The 21,410-nt window shown below is 38.3% G+C and overlaps 3 protein-coding genes across 9 annotated transcripts in view; 1 reads left to right on the top strand and 2 right to left on the bottom strand.

Moving 5' to 3' along the window:
* LOC111070845 (twitchin) overlaps window positions 1–1,103 on the top strand; it is a 52,319-nt gene extending 51,216 nt beyond the window's left edge. For all 6 annotated transcript variants that reach the window (XM_022361813.2, XM_022361815.2, XM_022361814.2 and 3 more), the window contains one exon: window positions 10–1,103. In XM_022361813.2, coding sequence (XP_022217505.2) covers window positions 10–641 — 632 coding nt within the window. In that variant the 3' untranslated portion in view covers window positions 642–1,103. The remainder of the gene's footprint in view (window positions 1–9) is intronic.
* Window positions 1,104–1,880: 777 nt separating this feature from the next.
* LOC111070818 (mediator of RNA polymerase II transcription subunit 26) lies at window positions 1,881–8,074 on the bottom strand. Its single transcript, XM_022361776.2, has 6 exons — window positions 7,929–8,074; window positions 7,424–7,590; window positions 6,464–7,364; window positions 5,653–6,345; window positions 5,494–5,583; window positions 1,881–5,178 (listed from the first exon to the last, which is right to left on the bottom strand). The coding sequence occupies exons 2-6, from the start codon at window positions 7,487–7,489 to the stop codon at window positions 2,108–2,110; spliced, it is 4,821 nt and encodes a 1,606-aa protein (XP_022217468.2). The 5' UTR covers window positions 7,490–7,590; window positions 7,929–8,074; the 3' UTR covers window positions 1,881–2,107.
* A 10,447-nt stretch (window positions 8,075–18,521) lies between these two features.
* LOC111070742 (transcription factor Sox-6) overlaps window positions 18,522–21,410 on the bottom strand; it is a 44,868-nt gene continuing 41,979 nt past the window's right edge. The window contains exon 3 of one of the 2 annotated variants that reach the window (XM_022361544.2): window positions 18,522–21,228. In XM_022361544.2, the coding sequence (XP_022217236.2) occupies window positions 20,302–21,228 (927 nt within the window). In that variant the 3' untranslated portion in view covers window positions 18,522–20,301. The remainder of the gene's footprint in view (window positions 21,229–21,410) is intronic. The other variant, XM_022361543.2, reaches the window with a different exon arrangement.

Raw genomic sequence — 21,410 nt, 5'->3', positions numbered from 1 at the left:
TATTTCTAGCGCTAGATAAGAACTCTAAACGTCATGTGGTTGGTAGCGACAAACCACCAAAAATAGTTAGTCACCTAGAATCGCGGTTTGTCAAGGATGGTGATGCAGTAACATTGGCCTGTCGTATTATTGGAGCCGAACATTTCGATGTGGTCTGGCTGCACAACAACAAGGAGATCAAGCCCAGCAAGGACTTCCAATACACTAATGAGGCAAACATATACCGACTGCAAATTGCCGAGATTTTCCCCGAAGACGGCGGAACGTACACTTGTGAGGCGTTCAATGATGCTGGCGAATCGTTCAGCACCTGTACAATCAATGTCAACGTACCTGGGGATGAAGCGAAGCAACCGTCCTTTGTAAAGTTCCCCATTTCAGTTTCGGTGACTGAGGGCGAGAATGCCACCTTCGAATGCGAACTGGACTCAACGATTCTAAATCTGGTTTGGCTTAAGGATGGCAAACCCATTGACGAAACCCGTACTCGATACTCATTTACGAAAGACGACAACCGATATGCCTTCACAGTAAGCGGATGTAACTTGGACGATGTTGGCCAATACCAGGCTAAGGCTGTCGCCAAAAAGAGTGAAAGCATATGTGCATTTTCGGTGAACGTTCACAGCACCGAAGGCTAATGCAAAAGAGATATGATCCATTCAAATAACTGTATAATATCAAAATGCATAAATTTCACAGCCATATACTTGCATAAATGCAACTACAAGTACGAACGAGTATATAGCAGTATATGCTATGAATGTGCGTTCACAGAAATTATTAGACTGCTCATATAAAGCCGCTTTCATTATTCATACGAGTACATATATAAATATATATATATTTATGTACAACTATGTTTATCTAATCTATGCATATGTAGTATGTTATACACTTGCATTTCATCCATCTCATCTCATCAGTACTCCGGCAATATCACACTACCTGTGCTTGAATTGTGCTCTTATGTACAAACCATAACTCCCACATTAGATATTGATATTATATTGTAAATCGAACCAATATTGTCTACACATAAATTTAAGCAAAATTTAAAATAATTTAATATTTTCACATTTCTATGACCTAATATGACTCAATGATGAACTGAACGGCAAAATAGCAAACACAGGGCCTCGCTAGTTGAGTGACTTTTGGGCATCCTCAATAAACATCTAAAACTCAAATAGTCACTGAAATAGTTGAGGCTTCTTGTCTGCAGCCACAGATCTGCACTAGCACAACACACAACACAAAACAAAAAATGCGGACGGTTATAGACACAAAAAAATAACATAACAATTGTGAAATGAAAATAAAAGTCAGAATATTTAAATATTTGAGTTTTATTTTTTTGTATGTATATGGACATTTTCAGGTCTGGTAACGAATCACATTTCTTGTAAATAGCAACTGTATCTATCTTGGAAGTCGATGAGATGTACGAAACAGACGACAGACGAAAACAATTATCCAGGAAAGAATTAATAAATGCATTTAAAAATTATTTTTTCCTGGAAATCCCATTCGGAAAAACTCACATAAAATGTTTCCGTTCGACCGCTTTGAAGATTCGTATCTCCTCATTGAAAAATAGGATCCAAACTGGTTTATTTTCAAACGTCTTTTGTATCCCTCTACGTGCTTTTCAGTGTTAATCTGTTGATTATATTGTAACATTGAACTCAGTCCAGCAGGAGAAAACGCTGCCTTTTGGCTGTTACAACATTCAGTACGAATATAAAAATGACAACCTCATTCACTTTAGAGTACAGCTAATTTATTTACAGGTAATTTACATTTGATTTGATACTTATCGTTAAATATTTACTTAAATATTTCAAAATATAAACATGTAAATTGATTTTTAACAATAGAATTTAACAGAAATCCACATGATTATGCAAGCGAAAGTAATATTTCTGGCCATATGCTGAAATAATGTATATTTTGTTTAATCATAAATAGTATAAATTCAATTAACAAAAAATAGCTTTGATTGGATCTTAACATAATTTAAAGAATACACAACATCAGCATTAAATATAATTGGCCAAATTTACTTTAGTGTTCTCCGTAGTTTTCCGTTAATGAAATGTATAAGTTATTCAAGCACAACATATGGCAGAACTATTAAGGGCTCATTATTATATGATTGTAATTGAAGAACTTGGTGCCATTCCTTAAATTGCTGAATTCGGGTACAGCTCAAATCAGCGTAGCTGGATAACGCAACGTCTTTCAGGGGGGCTGGTCGAATACCAGTTTGGTACTCGGCGCAGGGTAAGGGCATAGGGGGCTTTAATTCAGAATTTTTGATATTCTGTGCAATACAATCGCCGAATTTTTTGGCTAAGACCCTTGGAGAAGTATTACTAATGACGTTTTTATAAATGGTATCATTCAGTATGGGGCTATCAGCTAGACTATGTTTAATTACATCTAAATTGTTATTATTATAGCATAGATTATTAACATCATCACAATTCTCATTTTGTAGTGACGCCAGCGATACAGTGGATTGAGGTGCGGGTGCGTCGACACTGCCCGAGACCGCCATTAACGTCGTGTCGTTCATTAACTGATTCTCAACACATATCGAATTAAACGATGTCAGCAAACCATTGTTATACACTTCCTTAAGAGTGTCAACTTCGACATTTTCAGCAACTTCATCGAATACTTCATGATTCTCGCTCTCGCTATCGCTATCGTTAACATCATTGCTTGACGTTAAATAAGGATCCTCTTTAATTTTAATTCCAAGTGGATCTTCAGATACCGTTCGCTCGGCACTCGTATCAGTCTCAATATTTAAGTTGTATTTTTCAAAAGTAGTAACTTTTTGTTTAGCTTCTGCTCCAGCCTCCTCTGAGGAAAACCCGTCCAGATCGCTTTCGTCATCATCATAGCTTGAACTGCTACTACTGCTGTAGTTTAAAATCCTCTGATTTCTACCTGCAGTATTCTGTTTGCATAATTCATGATTGAAAAAAAGCTTTTTATGAAGCTTTATGTCATTCACGGAATCCGGATCTTGTTTGGGTTTGCAAGTGAACAAATGTTTTAGCTCTAAGTCGATAGCTTTCAATTGTAAATCCGATTTTCGACGACATCGACGATAACGACGTCGACGGTGAGGGCGTCGACTAAACTTTTTGGACACTAACAATCTTTTACTATAATCATCTGGATATAGGGGAGCGCTCAAAGTATTTGATTTGGGCAAATTAGACAGATTAGGATCGGAGAATGAATTTTTTACGTTAACAGTCTCGAATGAATTAATAGGTGAAGTAGCAGACATTGAGTTAGCTGGAGAATTGATTTTACTTGGTGTTTTCTTTATTGTCATCACAATGTGGTTGTTGCTGGCGCCACCGCCATACATGGGTCGTTGAACAACGGCATATTCCTCGTCATTATTATTTTCATAGTCGTTCTCGTTATCGTTCTCTACACCGGTTTCAGTTTCACTTTCACTTGAACTGCTGTTATTGCTACTACTAAGGTTCGAAATTGTTCCATTTAAAGAAATCTTAATGCGCTTAATGGGTGGATTTTCCTTAAAATTTCTCTTTATATTTTTCCCGTGACGTTTTCTACTGGTTTCCTCTTCTACAGATTCTACAGATTGGACTCTATAACGCTGAGATCTCTGATTTCTCAGCTTTTCATTAATTGAATCCTGTGTTTTTTTTAAACTGAAGTTGCTGGAGTGGCTGGAGTTGCTACAGCTGCTGCTACTACTGCTACTAAGGCGACTGTTATCCTGATTCTCGTATTCACTGCCTTTATCGCTTGGCTCAGCTTCCTCAAAAGGTAATTCGTTATTAGCCAGCTTTAGTAAGTTGTAACTAAGAGTTGGGTCGCTCTTGATCTCTACATTGACTTGCATTTGCACATTGTTTTCGGCATTGTTATCATGGCCAGAAACTGATACATCAACATCCACTTTCAGTGGACTGGCACCATTATAATCTATTTGCATGCTCTCCGGATCAAGGTCCGGGCCTTCTATTGTACCTGGAATCACTGTAACTGGAGGCGGCGGTGATTGTACTTGTTTTTTCTTAATGCTGCTTCTAGCGAGACGACACGTTGGCAAACACTTTGCCACTCCAAGAAACACTGGCATGTTCGATTTGAAGGGTCTGGTCTTAAAAGATTTTGTAAATTTAATTGAACTCAGATCCTTTCTAATTCGGTCGTATGTAAGGGAGCCATATTTCGGAACAACGTCAGCTCCATTCGTGACAGTGTAGGACTCCAGAGTACTGAGAAAGTCGGTTATTGTAGATTCTGAGACAATAGATGAGTCGATGCTATCCCAATTGCCGTTTATATTTGGTATGTAAAAGTTGTGTAACGCATTTATATGAAATTTATTCACTTGGTTGGTTTGCACATGAAACCTTTGCTTTGCAACGCAATCGGGATCCTCGTGACAAGTGAAAACAGGAATAGCGACGTTAAGTTCTTCACTGTTTTCGCCCTCCTGGTTATGACTGTTGACTTGATTTTGTACTGCATCGGCATTGACACTAGCAACATCCAGTGAAGCAATATTCGTTGGTAAATGGGCAAGGGAGTTGTTGATATCTGAGTTTTCTTTGGTCTCTTCCAGTTTAGTTGGCGGCATCCGAATATCGTTAATTATTGATTGCAAAGGGTCTTCGCCCTCATCAAAATCCAAGTCAAATATGGACTTAACTGGTTTTTGTGGAGTGTCCATAGCAATGTCATTGTCACTTAACCGTTCAAGTTTTGGCAATTGCTCTTCTTGGTTTTTATGACGAGAAACGTTATCATTATTTGAATCGCTCTTCGGATCGCCCGCACCGTTGTCCGAACCTAAACTGATTGCCTCGCTCAAGGGGTTGCATATTTCTTCTATAACTAGGCAGGTGCACGGTACAATCTGAGCTCGGTATAACTTCTCAACTTCATAGACACTCAAAGGGCCTTTCATGCTGTGAACAAGATGCATTAATTGTGTGGTTACATCGCTATAGTTCTCAGACTTTGAAGTGTGCATCGATTTTTTTGCCGGAGACAAAGTCTGGAAAGAGTTGCTATTGCTGTCCAATGAAGTGCATTCCTTAATTTCCTGCGACTTGTTGCTATCTTGAGATGGCTCTGAAGTGATGGTATCACTATCCGTATTAGCGGCATCTGCAAAACATAACTTTTCTTATAATCTTTCTCTGAAAGTGGGTTGTGTTTACATGTGCTGGTCATTCTGTGTTATTGAGTACGTTCAACATAACCGTACAGCTATTAACCGACAACTATTTATTTATTAAACATTTGTTTGATTTGACAGGAAAGGGAGCTAAGCAAATACTCGCTAATTCATTAGCTGGCTGGTTGATTTTATTTCTGGGAGGATCTGAGACCTAACGTTAAGCTAACTTTAGGTACGGATCTGAAGAGCAACGCATGCATCTATAGACTAGACCCAGATACTGACACCGACTGGTAACTCACCTTCATTTTTATTTGAAAATTTTTCAGCACCCATTAGGGTAACATTTCCTGAATAAGTTTCCATTATTTGTGGCGAGTGAATCGACGTGTCTAGGAATATACATAGATACATACATAGATAGAATATGATGCAAGTTCGAATATAAATAGGACACTAACCAGAACAAGATGAGGTTGGTCTTGGCATTAGAGGACGGGTTGTCAGCTCTCGAGATATGGAGGAATTTGAGATATTACTTGTGGACGACTGCACGGCAGTGATTAATTTCCTGCTCTGAATTTCACTGAAAAGTTCTTTGGTGGTCTTTACCTTTTTTACACTAGAGCCAACGCCAAAAAAAATTTGTTGCGAGAGGCTAGACGATTCCTTGGCAAGTACAGCGTCCACACCTTTTGAACCTTTCTTCCGACCACGTTTTTTAGGAACTTGAGACTTTGATGAGCTCTCCAAATATTCTGTCCTACTATTTGACTCGTGGCCTAAACCAATCGAAGGCATTGGCATTTGTATGGATGTGGCATTTTGGTGCCTAATGGAATCATCGACCTTATCTAATTTTCTGCGTTCTTCGACAGTCGGAGGAGAGAGCCGACTGCATGAAGTACTCGAGTCATTTGTAATTGAATCTTCAAATAGTGGTCTATCAGATTCATTTTGTCGGAATACGATATTCTGTCCAATCGGCAGAGCGGAATTTTCCCGATTTGCATTATCCAATTGGTTGACTGGCTTAAACCTGCCGGTAAATGTCAGCTCTGATGCATTTGTTCGAAATTTATGGTGCGAGTTCAATATAGCGGCATCCCCAGATAAGATTGAACTCATCGAGCTATTGGACAGGGAAAAAATTTCTACAAGAAAATAAAAGCAAAGATTAATACAAAACTAAGTTAGTGGCATATCAATCATATTTAGGCCGTACAAGTTTCAAAGGCTTTTTTGAACAAAAAATAATGGGTTTTCTCATACCAGAGTCTGTTGCCGGAGCTGTTTGCGACTGGCTTTCCTTTACTTTCGCGCTGTATCTGGAGTGTTGTCCGATCAATTCGTTGTGGGCCAATAACGAAGACTTAGACCTATCCCTTTCTTTATGCTTTTTCTCCTTTTTAAACTTTTTTGCACGGGGGCAGGGAGCAGGCGATATTGTAAGCGGTGCTGACGCAGCTACTGTTGATTTTCCCCGTATTGTACTTGCACTCTCATTGTCGTTGTCGTCAGAATCGGTTACTATATCGATCACAATTGATGCTTCACTTTTTTTATCATTTCCGACATCGGATGAGATTGATACAGAATTCAGTGACTGCTCATTTATAAACGGGAGCGGCAGTCCAAGAGACCTAGTTTGGAATTGCTGCGGTTGCTGCTGCTTATGAGCTTGCATTGACATGCTAGAGTTGCTTTCATCGCGTTCACATTTGCTTATATTATTAATAAGGTTTGAGAAGTTTGAATGCTGCTGGGAAGGCAGGGCTGTTGGAGGCGGTTCAGAGTCGATATTTGAATGCAGATCTGAAATGGTTCGATGTGACGGTACTGAAGGTGAAACGGGCAGATGAGCAACTGATTCGGTTATGTTGGTGTCTGCCGTTGCCGCTGTATACTTGTAAAAATGTGCTGATGCCGGAGTCGGCAAAGATGTGGTCTGACTGTGATGGTGCTGAGAATCATTAGCAGTTTGCTGAATCCCCACCATTTCTCGCCACATCTTCAGTAGGGACTTTGCACGTCGGGCAAGATGTTCATCTTTGGTTCTCCGTCGAAGTTGGTTTATATACTTTGCTAATCTGGTGGCCTCCAGTTGCTCCTTAGTGATCGTTGTGCCTTCCAGAGCACATATGACAGAGAGAACAGCATCCATATTGACGACCTGTAATTATTGTTCTATATGCAATCATATATTTAATGGCAAACAGGAAGTAATCTTACATCGTAGTTCTGATCAAGAGCCTGTGAGAGGTGAGAGGTAAGTTGCTGGATTTGGTTTTGGTTCATTTATAGATCCCGGATAATCAAGCCTGCCTGATCCAGAGCGAAGGAACGGCAATTATTTAGATTCTGCCCCACGCGCGTAGTTAAAACACACTTAACTTGAGCTATCATTAATTTGCAAAGAAAAATGCATATTCAATTATTAGTTTTGCAAAAAGATATTTTAGCTCTTTAAAGCTTCACTGCATGTCTCTCATAAGGATGGTTTATGGTATATGTACATATGTATGTGAAAACTTCTACTACGTGGAGTCGAGGATTCCGTTTTTAGTATCAACAGACAGAAAATTTAATTTGTCGTACCATATGCACAACTACATATACAACATCAAATAAGATATAACATTAAAATTATATATATATACATATGCATGTGTACACATGTATGGCTGTAAAATGCACAAGGGTACACGCGAACGCATGCTTTTTGCCCCATTCTTACATATTAAAATTATATGATTGAAGCATTAAGTTACGGGTTTCTTTAGGCACACTTGTTGAGTACTAAACTGTTTTTATCCGTCACAAAATAAAATAAATTAATAATAACTAATTTTCAATTCCTCCGATACTAGCACAATTCGCCATTTTCTTTGACAGCGTAGATGAGAGCTCATCGATAGTGTAACATCGATATTTTTAATTTTTGACATCGAAAACCAGTACTTGAATGATTGGACCATGGAATAGGAACAAAAATAATTTTAAATTCCAAGGGGGTGGCAGTGGTGGGAAGAAATGTAGCCAAATATTAGCTTAATAACTATTTCGTACCAAAATACTTCGCAGCTTAATAACAAGGAAGGGGGATGATCTTATGTATTCAAAAAACTTCATTGTAGGTACATTTAACAAAATTACAATCTCTTTCTTGCCTTACTTTTCGCAAATTACACCACCAGACTAAATCTAACTTTTTATTTTCGTTTAAAACTAAGATGACTTTTACTGATCGATTTGACCGTTTAATTTTTTTTTAAGTGTTTTTAAGCAACATTATTAGCTTCTGCAATAACATTTTTTGCTGCTGAATCACATTCACAAACATTTTTAAATTATTAGTATTCATATTGAATCATATTAAACATCAAAGTGAATAAATTTTCCGCAGCACCAAATTGTGTGCATAGCTGTTTTCACATGGATGGTAAATGATTATAGCCTTTTCACACACAGCACCTTTATGAGGAGCGGTGAGAATTTTTTGACAGATGTGAAACTCCGATTCCCACTCGCACCATCCACCATACATTAACAACAGCTAATAGCCTTTTCACACTGGGGACCATCCACCATCCATTTCTGGGATGGTCCGTAAGGTTTTGCCGTTCCGAAAACTTCCCAGTTATTCCACCATCCATCTGGGATGTTCCTAATTCTCACGTTTCAGTGCAGTATTTTTTCGATAATTGTCAAATGCAACAATAAATATTTGACATTCACAACAAAAAAACGTAATTCACTACGAAAATGTAAACAATGACAGACAGGAAAATGGTAAAAAAACTACAAAAAAACATCTGATATGTCAAAATTGTCTCAGATACACAACTCTGTTTGTGGACTATCCTCTGGAATCCTCTCATTTATGAATGCTCTGCAAAACTCAAGCAGGATATTGCACACGCTATAGGCTGACAGCCTTCCGACAATTCTTTACTCAAAACAAAGAGCCCAAAGTATACGGCTGTACATAACTTAGCTTTAAAAACGCCTCGTTGTTTTTGGGTACATCTTTCTCCCAAAATGTCCCAAGCCGCTTCTCAACACACATATAATTTATATTTTTATTTAAAACATTGATTGGATTTAGTATAAGAAGTCACAAATGACCACAACCTTCCGGGCTTCAGTGTTTTCAAAACAGATATCCATTCTATTATCTCCTCCTCGTCAAAGTTGTCCTCATCATCATCGTCCATGTCCAATAACATGATTAGCTTGTGCAAGAATATGTTTTACTGCTGAATCACATTCACGACCATTGAAATGTTATTTATATTCATTTCAATTAAAGTAAACAAATTTTCACCGCACGCAATTGTGAGCAACAGCTGTTTCTCATGGATGGTGGATGGTGGATGGTGTCAATGTCAATCGGTGTTTCACATCTTTCAGAAATTCCCACCGTTCCCCCAGGATGGACTCAGTGTGCAGAGAGTATAATGCACACAATTTGGTGCGGCGGAAAATTCTGTAATGTTCTGCCGTTCCGAAAATTTCCCAGTTATTCCACCATCCATCTGGGATGTTCCTAATTCGCACGTTTCTGTGCGGTATTTTTTCGATAATTGTCAAATGCAACCATAAATATTTGACATTCACAACAAAAAATCGGAATTCACTACGAAAATGTAGACAATGGCAGACAGGAAAATGGTAAAAAACAAGCTGACAGCAATCCGACTATTCTGTACTCAGAAAAAGAGCCCAAAGTATACAATGCTATGGCCATAGAAAACTTTCCTTAAAAAACGCCCCGTTGTTTTCGGGTACATCTTTCTCCTAAAATGTCCCAAACCTCTTCTCAAAAATTATGGAATATATAATTGTATTTCAAACATTGATTTAATTTAGTAGAAGCCGTCACAAATGACCACGCTTCAGTGTTTTCAACACAGATATCCATTCCAACAAATTCTCCTCGTCAATGTTGACCACATTATTATCATCATCCATGTCCAGCAACATGATTAGATTGGGTAAGAATATATTTTGGTGCTGAATCAAATTCACAACCATTGCAATATTAATAATATTCATTTCATATTATAAAAGAAACAAATTTTCCACCGCACCAAATTGTGTGCATCAACTATTTTTCATGGATGGTGGATTGTGCCAGTGGGAATCGGAGTTTCACATCTGTCAAAAACTCCCACCGTTCCTCATAGATGTGCTGTGTGGGAAAAGGCTATTAGTGAGTTAAATTGTACATATATGTGAATTTGTGAATGTATGTATATATAAAATTTGTATAAATGTGTGTGTGTATAAATATGAAATTTTTAAATTATTGTATTTAATTTAAAACATCGATATTTGGCAAAACACTCAAATATCGATGTTTCAGAATTTCTAATCTAGATCCCTTCCACGTTCAGACCGGTAAAACTTAAACTTAAACATACACATTTTCTCTTTTCTCTATAACGCATTTACAAAACCAAATGGAGTCGCCCGCCAAAAAAAGACGACCAAATTCTTCCATTACTTGGGCAGAGATAAAGGTGAGATCGTCTCGGTTCCGTCTAAAACAAATTATCAAGCGCTGGGAAGCCCTAAATACCAGTAAGTTGAAATATAGTCATATAGTCATATATATACATATACATACATACATAAAGTAAGAAAGCAAATGCGTACACTCCTACAGTAAGCACACATATTATTCGGACACCATTGCACTATGGGGAAAATTCCAATTTTTCGGGTATTAATTAATAACTTTTAAACTAAGCAAGATTTTTCGATGCGGTTTTTTGATTTATGCTATGTACACCCCTAGAAACATTTTTGGAAAAGGTAGGCGTGTTACCGCCCACAAATTAAAAAAAAAAAATTTTTTTTTTATAATATTAAAAATTGGAATATTTTTATTAATATTTATTGACTATAATACTCCTTTATACATAAAAATAAAGTTTTACTTTTGGAAAAACTTCATTTTTATGAAATTCAGGAGCTAAAGGAACAATAGTTAATATTGATAGAAATTTTCTTGGTTTTTTCTTAATTCATCTTCGAAATCCTAAAAAGTTTGATATGGGCCTTCAATTTCACATAATAAGAGGATTTGAAAATCGATGGGAAGGGCAAGGCCTTTATGATTGCTGCTTGAATCCACAAAGAGACATTTCTCTTGAGTTTTTGATAGAGCTGCTGCTTGTTTTTTTAGCTCCTACCCCTTTAACAAGTAAGCCAACTTTGGATGACCAATTTGTCGATTATTGTTCCTATTCGAGTCGCTTTTGTATAATTTTGTTGTGCTCATTAACCAGTTTTAATGATTTTTTCAAAATATTTTTTGTTCCGCCTGCTTTTTTTCCATTTGGCATTCAAGTTTCGGCACACAATTTGACTTTTACTCTTTAAATATAGCACATGTTTTAAAACATGATTGTTTTTATTAACTCTCTTCAAAAAAAAATCCAGAATCGCATTTTCTTGATTGCATTTGCCTTTTTCCTTGCGCCATACATCAAACAGCTGCGCGTTTGAAAACTCGAATTCCGCTGCAAAAAATTAATTTGCGCAGATAGTGCGCAAAAGTGCGCATTTAGACAAACTGCCTTTAAATCAAAATTATTAGCTCTACGACATACAATTGGACGTACACTTGTCAACCCTAATTCTTTTTTTATATGTCTCCACGAACTTGAAATATATTTCCAAAAAATGTGCTTTGAGAACGTTTCCTACTTTTACAAAATATTAATAGAACACGCACAACAACAAAGTATTAGTACAACCATTACATAGTTAAAACCCGTGTGATTGCTATCCTTTTTAAATTTTACAAAAAGAATGTTTCGCGTTTGAATAGTGGCATTTTGAAAATAGGCTGCAAAAATATTGCAATCTTAAAGCAAGTGCTTTTCTACAGCAACAGCTGACTTTAACAGCTGTTAGACTTAACAGTGCTATGTTATATAACATTTTTGGTATTGGACTATACAGTTTGAAGTTGTCTTAATATGTTACCAAAAAAAAAAAAACCAATTTTAATACTTTGAGAAAATGACTAAATACCCGAAAAATGGGAATTTTCCCCATAGTGCATTGTCCCTCTAGTTTAAACACCTATAACCTTTCGTACAATAAGATAAATCATATTAAAGAATAACGTTCCCACTAAAAATTCTTAAAATACAACAAAAATTCCATCTTTGGGATCCTTATAAAAACTAAGAAAACTAACAAAGAAAAAAAGCAACTTTTTTACGTACATAAATTATTCGGACGGTTTAAAAAGAAAATAAATATTTTGTTTGGTCAGCCATCAGCTTTAATGACGGCTAATAAGCGGCGGCGCATACTTTTTACCAAGGTATTGGTGTCATTTAGGCTAATTTTCCCACTCAGCAAGAAGAACCGTTTTCAACGATTCTTTTGATTTTACATATCTTGTGTTTTCGTATCCCTTTTTCTAAAAATCGCCAAACATGCTTAATGGGATTAAGGTCAGGTCACTGGTGTGGAGTTTTAAGCTGCTTGCAGTTGTAAATAAGCCATCTTGTCCATTATTTCATCGATAAAAACCATTCTTCCAGCTGCAGATGCATAGCTGCAGCTTCATTTTTTTTTTCGCCAGACCTTGGGAGGTCCGTCGTAACCAAAAATATTGTGTTTGAATTCGTCACTAAAAATGACGTTATCCCAAAATATCCCAAAAAGAAATCAACATTTCTACTATCCGTTCACAAAAAAATGTTTTCTTCTATGGTATCCTTATCAAAAATGAACTAAAGCAAAAATGTCACCTTTTTACGCAAATTACACACTGGAACATATATATATATATATATATTATTATTATATATATATATATATTATATATTATATATATATATATAGTATATATAAATGAATCCGTATTTTCCTTGGATTTCGTTAATTCTTTTTTTGTTGTGTTTGTTATTGTCAGGAGAAGGTTCTTATGAAAGAAAATTGAATACTCGGAAAATGTTAGTATTGTTGTATAAATTAGGCCTTTCCAGGTCTGTCAAACGTTGGTTCGATTTTTGTATGGAAAGTGTTACATAAATCAAAAAATAAATTCAGTCGGTTTTATTTTAAGCAAAAAATTATCATTATCTTTAAGTGAAATTTTTTTGGATCAAAAATAATGATTATGTGTAGAGTTTATTAAATTACTCAAAAATCATTGAAGACAAACGTAAAAAATGAGATCACAGTTTTGGCCTAAAAACATATTTCGAATGAGATGAAATTTATTTCATTGCAATTTGTGCACAAAGAAAGTTATTAGTATTAGAATGCAATTATACCTAATTGAAAAATTTTCTCTTATAAGATTTTCTTAAATTATAATTATCTTGTATAGGGTATACATATGTAGATTGTTGTGGTTCTGAATAATCACTAGGGTACAGGACTGGCCGGGTAATAGACAAAACGTTACGATAGATCCATTTAGATCGGCTTGTTTTGTTCATGCCCTTTACGTTGATATCGCAAAAATAATAACCATTACTCAGCCATGTTTCCTAGAATTTTGTTAAAATCTGATCTCTATTTTTTTCCTTCAGGTCGCGTTTTTAAGTTACAGGTATTAATAGTAATTTATGAAAAAATTCAAAAATTTCAATTACAAAGTCATAATTTTACTCCTCATGAAGCGATTTTGAAACTTGTTTATTTTTGAAAATCGCTGTTGTTCCAAAATCGTACTCGCAAAAACTTACGAAAACACGAGCATAGCGGTATGTTTCATATTTGAATTAAATATTTTACACAGAGCTCGCAAGAAGTGGTCCCTTTTTGCAAGCAGTCATGAAAAAACCGGTTGTTCGCGGACACGCTTAAAAACGGAATCGAAAAGACCCTTCCGCTTCGTTTTTTCGCTCTTCGCTCTTTGCTCAACCAACGAGAGTGTCTTGTCGCTCTCCTTATGCATTCGTTCACTTGAGACACTTCGTTGAGCCGAAAGTGTCTTTTGCGAATGTATGTGTGTGTGTGTGTTCTGCGCGCGTGCCTCATTTGTTTGTTTTCGTTGAAGCGTGTAGATCAATTACGATGAGCCGTCAGAAAAATATGTTTTAAGTTTATAAATTTTCCTATGATTTCGTATTTACATTCTCGTTCTTCGTTATCCCTTCCTCTTCCACGCTTTGTCAGCGAGGGAATATATAGTAGCAACAAATACCTAACGCAACTACAACAAAAAGACACTTCGTGCATGCAGCTGGCTCGATTTGCTCAGTGACTGATGCTCAGTTGTTGAGCGCCGAACGAAAGTCTCGTCTCTCGCTCAGACTGTTTTCGTAGGAAAAAACTTATGCTTCGCCGCTCAGCACGAGACCGAAAACACGAGAGCAACAAAAACACGTGTTCTGTTCAGAGAGAGAGCACGTCTGTTTCATTTTTCTCTGTCTTTTCCGCGAGCAGACAGCATAAAAAAAATTGGTTGAGCATCTTTTTCGAGCATCTTTATACGGTATAAACGTTCGTGCGTATGAGGTAGGCAATACTTCTCTTCAGGTACGGTCGCTGACAGAAGCTAGCTGCTGTGGGAGCTGCTATCCCTCCGCTGCTGGCTGCTTTGACACCTAGTGTCCCTTCACAGCACTGCAGTCGATTAGCTGGTTGGTTGCCTGCACTCTGCAGCCCTGGTATACCAGTCGATCAGCTGGAGTGGAAAATTTGAAGGAACTGGCCCAAAGAAAAAGGAAAAAAAGAAAAGGCGGGAGCCTCCAGGCGTTGAGTGAGCTTGCCCCTTTGGGTGACCGTGCAAGAGCTGCGAGTAGCCCGGATCAGAAGCCAAAAAGTTTGTGTCTTGAACTTTCCAGGTGAGAACGCGGTCTCGCTTGCTGACACTTGTACTAATTTCGGGTATTTTTCGAAGGTAGTTTCCCGATTTTAGATATATTTTGCAGAGGAGCTGTTTGGCGCCTCCGCACGTGAAAATTCGCAGCTGTATTACAAACGTATTCCAATTCCGTGAAATCGATCAAATACATCTGCAAGTACGTGAATAAAGGCAGCGATATGGTAGTTTTTGGTGTTCAAGCTGGAAATGGTGAGAGGAATGCAGTACGAGTTGTCGAGAAGATACATAAGCAGCAATGAGGCTGCACGGAAAATTTTTTCATTTCCCATTAAAGAACGCAATCCAGATGTGGTTCACTTAGAAGTCCATTTGGAGAATGGCCAACGTGTCTATTTCACAGGCGCAAATGTGCAAGAAAGAGTCTTCAATCCACCAGCTTTACCTTATGCCAGGAAGACGCTTTCGCCAGAACACTGATGTATTCAGAAGTGCTCACTTATATCATGTGGAATGTAACAAAAAATCATTCATACGACTCAAACGAGGGGAGCCCGTCGAAGGAAACCCTGAAAATTTCAAAGAAAATACAATCGGTAGACTCTATACAGTGCATCCTAATCAAGATGAATGTTTCTTCTCTCGCATGCTGTTGGTCTTTTCAATATTTAAAATATGTCAACGGCGTCACACATGTCACTTTCCACAGTGCGTGTCAAGCTCTAAATTTATTGTAAAACGACCAACAGTGGAATATCTGCATCAATGATGCGTTTAGCACTGCATATCCAAACAAGATTCGCACATTGTTTGCAACTATATTAACCGCTTCATTCTCTTCATCTCTCCGTTCGCGCATGGCTGAGGATACTTTGCACAGAGTATGACCATGACCATGGAATTGACAGAAGGCAAGCATTTACAATGAAGCTTTAATAAACATTGAATAAAAAGTGCTTAGCTATTGCCAATAAAGTGATAATTCAGTTGGGAATGCCAGCACCAACCCGAACTGCGACTGCTTTATTAGATGTGGATTAGCGCCGTGAGCAGACTTATAATCTTCTTCTTCGATAATCTTCAGTCATATGTCCAATCATTACCAAATTAACCCATGAACAGAACGGCGCTTATGGTCATGTTTGGCAAATGATAAATAGCGAAAGTGGGGGCATCTTCTTCTTAGATGTTCCAGGAGGAACTAGGAAAACATTCCTCATCAGATTGATTCTGGCCACGGTTCGAGCAATAAGGGGCAGCTTTAGCTATTGCTTCATCCGGAATAGCTGTGACTTCCTGGCGGAAGGACTGCTCGCTCAGCGCTGAAGGTGCCATTGAACATGCAAATAATCGAGACCATCAGGTCTGGAAAAGTATTGCAGAAATGTAAACTCGTTGTTTGGGATGAATGCTCGATGGCATACAAAAAATCGCTGGAGGCTCTCGATCGATCATTACGGTATTTACGTGGAAACGTTCAACTATTCGGGAAAGCGTTGATATTGCTCGCAGGAGATTTCAGGACACTAGCGGACGAGATAAATGCTTTTCTGAAAAATTCAACATTGCGACACGTACGTATATTGACACGAATATTCGTGTCCACTTGCAGAACTATGAATCAGCCGAGGTATTCTCACGACAGTTACTGGACATTGGAAATGGAAAGCTGCCAGTCACTGATACGTCAAAAAAATATCATTTCCCAAAAATGGTTGTAATATAGTAACATTGAAAGAAGAACTAATCGAAAAAGTATTTCTTAATACTCAAATCAATTATAGGAATCAGTGAACGAGCTATCCTTACTACCTGTATAGAGACGTCTATCAACATAATATGTTAACCAATCCAGCATAGAAACTGCCGAAATTACATATTAGTCAATAGAGACAGTTGTGGAGGCTGATGAAGCAGTTAATTAAGCAAAGGAATCTTTGAATTCACTTGACCTGCGCAAAAAAATGCCCCCACACATAATGAAATTGGAAACAGGTGTGCCAATTATCATGATCCAGAATATTAATCAGTCAAAACTCTGTAACGGTACGCGACGTACCGTGGTGAAAGCAACGATCTTAACTGTACATTTCAAAGGAAAATCTTTACTAAAGATGTCTTCATTCCTAGGCTTCCTATGATCCCGACTGATACCCAATTTTAATTGAAAAGATTGCAATTTCCCATTCGTTTTGCATTCGCAATAGGGACGTCAGATAATAATTAGACTATATTCATTCAGAAAAGCCAACAAAATTCAGGAGCGAGATGAAAACACGACCGGAGTAAGCAAAAGAAATCGCAATAGTCTGCACGATGGGCAAGACGCAAGATGGCACACGTCAGCAAGAATCAAGAATCCCGGCAAGATCATATTTAAATATCCTAAGGCGCTCACTGATTTCGATCTCTATGCAGCTTATTTTCATTGACCTTTGTGCGTCAAGCGTTGCATTTATAAATTCACTGTCTTTATCTGTTATATTTTTATCAATTTTATTTCCAGGTGCCCTTCTTCTTAGCTCCAACAAGCTGTTTAAGCCGGTTCCGTTAGGAAGGATGCCAATAAACCCAAACCAGTACCCGACTACCTAGCACCGTGGTTGGTGGCCACTCGGCTCGATCTCGATCTCCACTATTGCAATACAATAAAAATCTCCGGAGCTGTATTTGTAGCCGTATGCCTGTAATGCATGCGATTTGACTTTGGCCAGGGCGAAGCAGCCGTCAGAGTGTTACTTACATACTCTTTTGTTGAGAATTTATTATTAACAGTTTACGGCATCTGAGTGTAGATCAATGCACGTCAAATGAAACGCACGTCGACATATAGAAGAACACCGAACAGCATCAAAGCAACGAAGCTGAGCGGCAGTGACGTCCGAATTGCATTCCGAGCAGTGATAAAGCGACATAGCGAGAACACGTCCGAGCGTAATGAGAGCTGATTGATCACTGAGCCGTCAGACGGTTGCTTTCTGAGTTTTTCTTGTTTAATTGTTAGTTCCTCATTTTGTATTTACTTTTTAATGTACAATTAAGTTAGTCTAGCCAGATAAGGTTTATCCGTTGGCGAATAAATAAATAAATAAAAATAAATAAATAAATTTATAATATTGTTAATTTATATTTAGGATACAAAGCCAGATAAAGAATAGATATAGATCTTGCCTATTATTAAAATGAACCCATCGACTTATCATTTCCACGGATGATCTTGTAAATTGCACAACCCACCATAAGGAAAACAATACGTGATGCCAGAGAAGTCATGCTAAGATACCATACTCATATCTACTAGAGTTCAGATTTCACGGGACTAGATCAATATTATGGCCAGAATGAAGAAAACAATTTCCGGTGGCTGTCTCTTCTTTGTCCAGTGTGGCGGGTGCGCTGGCGGAGTGAAGCAGATATAACGGATGGGTGGCAAGAGAGTGAGAGAGACAGTTCTAGTCCAACTAGCGCATGGGCAGAGCAGCGCCACAACCCACAAAAACAACTATATCCAAACAAGTGCTTTATTTGCTGTCAGTATTGTTTTGCAGACAAGTCTAGTGGAATACTGGAATACGGCCGAAATATAACGTTCTAGTTACATATGTACTTGTATTGCATGTATCCGTAGCCCGCTCCTGTATTCGTTGTTGTTTTTAGAAAATGATTATATATTTTTGGTACTGTCCAACTGAAATGTAAAATTTTATTGCACTTGTATGTAGAAACTAGTTTTATGTGTATGCATGTGTGTGTTTAATTATGTATGTATCGTATGTAGCCTACACCTAGACAAGGATGACCTGTGCTCTTTGCTTATAGCCAGAAGAAAGCTAAGAGAGTAGTCCACTAACATATCATATTGCCATTAATTACATGTACATATTACATATATAGTGTCTAAATAATCGTTTAGCTTGCACTTGAGTGTACGCATATTTTGATTTGATTGTTTAACATTTTAATTTGTAGTTTAGGTATGAATTCGGGTCAGATCAGCGAAAGACATTTAAATGACGATTATGTGGCCTGATGACTTTTATACAAATTAAAGATTCACATTCCTGATTGGATTAGACAATGCTAGGGAAAAATGGGAAATAATGGGAAACTAGACAAGTGTCAATGTTTAATTGGTCTATTACTTAATGCGCTACTATTACTTTAATTTGTATGGGATGGCGAATGCAATACAGGCTGATTGGTAGGTTGCATGTCAGATTTGCATACATTTTCATACACATACATACATATGTACATGCATATGAGCATATGTATGTACATATGTACATGCATGCACGGTACATTGATAAGTCAAAAATTGCATCTTAGAAAATCAACCATACGCACAACGAATGATGAACAATCCTATGTATGTATGTGTATGTGTGTTTATCATTATGAAAACCGTTGAGCCCGCCTAAGTACCGATACAAAATAGGAATACTTATGTGTGATTATGGCGTATGTATGTATGTATGTACATATGTATTCTCGTACCTACGTACGTATGTACATATACATATGTGTATATGTAGAGCATATGATGTTAGCAACGTGAGTGTAGTGTTCACGTACAGCTATGCGTATATGTATGTATGCCCGCACGCACGCATGTATGCATGTATGTATGTACTATATATATTGTGATGTTTCGTATGTATGTACTATGTATGTATGCATGAGTGGCTTTTAATCGTCAATGCTGGATTAACATCATACATCATTTGTATATGTGTATTTATGTACTACGCACTTGTGTATTTATGTTATTCGTTTTTTACAAATATTAAACGTTACTAGCTATCTATTTATGCAGGCATATGTATATATACGCTAGAATCGGGATATTTCTCTATAGCTACGGCATTGGTGCATGAATGGCACAAAAATTGCAACGTTCCCATTAATGCTCTGCTGGTCCCGATTCATGGGTCCCGGGTCCCGGGTCCCAGGTCCCGGGTCCCGGGTCCCGAATAGTCGACTCAGACGGAGCATCCGGCGAACAATTGATTCACAAATGAATTATTAATAATTATTTAACATATACATATGTAATGGCACTTGAACTGAAACTTATTTGACTATACAAAGACTATCCTAAAATTTGTTTCTATTTACAAGCCCGATGCGCGCTGCATTATTTTCCCTTCCCTCTTTTGTGCGTACCCGAAGGCTTCCGTGATACGAGTAAAGGCATATAGGGCAGGGCAAGAAGTGACACTTCTACCTGTCCTTTCCGTGCCGTGACTGGTTTGTACGACATTCCTCGGCCAAGTCTGCAGAAGGGGATGTGGATGTGGCCATCTTAGTCGTCTAACTCACGCTGCGATTGAATCTCCATTTCCTCTGATGAAAAGCCAGAGGGCGATAAGCTCTCTGCAGGATAATAGAAAGTGCCAGTAGTCGCACAGCCCAACGGTTGTGAAGGAGGAGTTCCACAGTCATCACCGTGAGCTGCAGCCGCTACAGCGGCGGCTGCGACAGCCTGTGTCATGTCCTGCAAATGATAGACAGCGGCTGCAGCCGCAGCATGCACATGAGGTGGACCATCCTGTCCATTTAAGCAGGAGTCAGCAGAGGCACTTCCCGGACCCCCAGTACTTGCGCCACCAGTGCGGCACCAGAGCTGCCTCATCTCTGCTCGGCGATTGCGCATCAATACTTTATACTCTGATATGCGCATCTTCTTTCCATCCACGATGCACGTGCGTTTGGGACGCGGCCGGTAGCGGTAGTCTGGATGCTGCTCCATGTGGAGCTTCGAGAGACGCGACTGCTCCTCATAGTACGGTTGCTTGTCTGCGTTCGACATAGCCTTCCAGCGGGCGCCCAAAATTTTCGATATATTTGAATTATGCATGTCCGGGCAAGCTTTCAAAATCTTCCTACGCTCATCCTTTGCCCATACCATGAATGCGTTCATCGGCCTCTTGATGTGTGGCTTGCTGTGGCCATGACTGTGACCATGGCCATGGCCATGTCCGTGTCCATTTCCATTTCCATTTCCATGTCTCTGCGGATGTGTTGATGAAGGTGGCTGAGCACCTGGGCTAACTTGATTTTTGTTAAAACAGTCTGGGTCTAGCGCCGCGGAGCGTTCTGAGTTTGTGCCGCAACTGTTTGTGGAGTCACGACTGATCCGCGCCGCCCGTGATCCTCCAACTCCAATACCAGTGGGGCACAATGTTGGGCATGCATCGCCCGTAACGCCAGCGGAATTCCATATTTGACCCTTGAATTAAAAATACAAGCAAAATTCCCAATTAATGTGTTGTATTGATTTTGGTGCTCTTCAGCAGTACGTAAATACAGATTTATATTTCAGATTTTTATGTGCGCAAAAAAAAGTTTTTCCGTCTTATCCATCAGCGCACAGCCTAAACGTACGAACCTGGAATTTTTCAGTTTTCCCAC

The sequence above is a fragment of the Drosophila obscura genome, unplaced genomic scaffold, assembly GCF_018151105.1.
Source record: "Drosophila obscura isolate BZ-5 IFL unplaced genomic scaffold, ASM1815110v1 contig_187, whole genome shotgun sequence".
Classification (NCBI taxonomy): domain Eukaryota; kingdom Metazoa; phylum Arthropoda; class Insecta; order Diptera; family Drosophilidae; genus Drosophila; species Drosophila obscura.
Note: the sequence above shows the minus strand (reverse complement) of the source record. Positions and strands in the feature narration are given on the sequence as shown.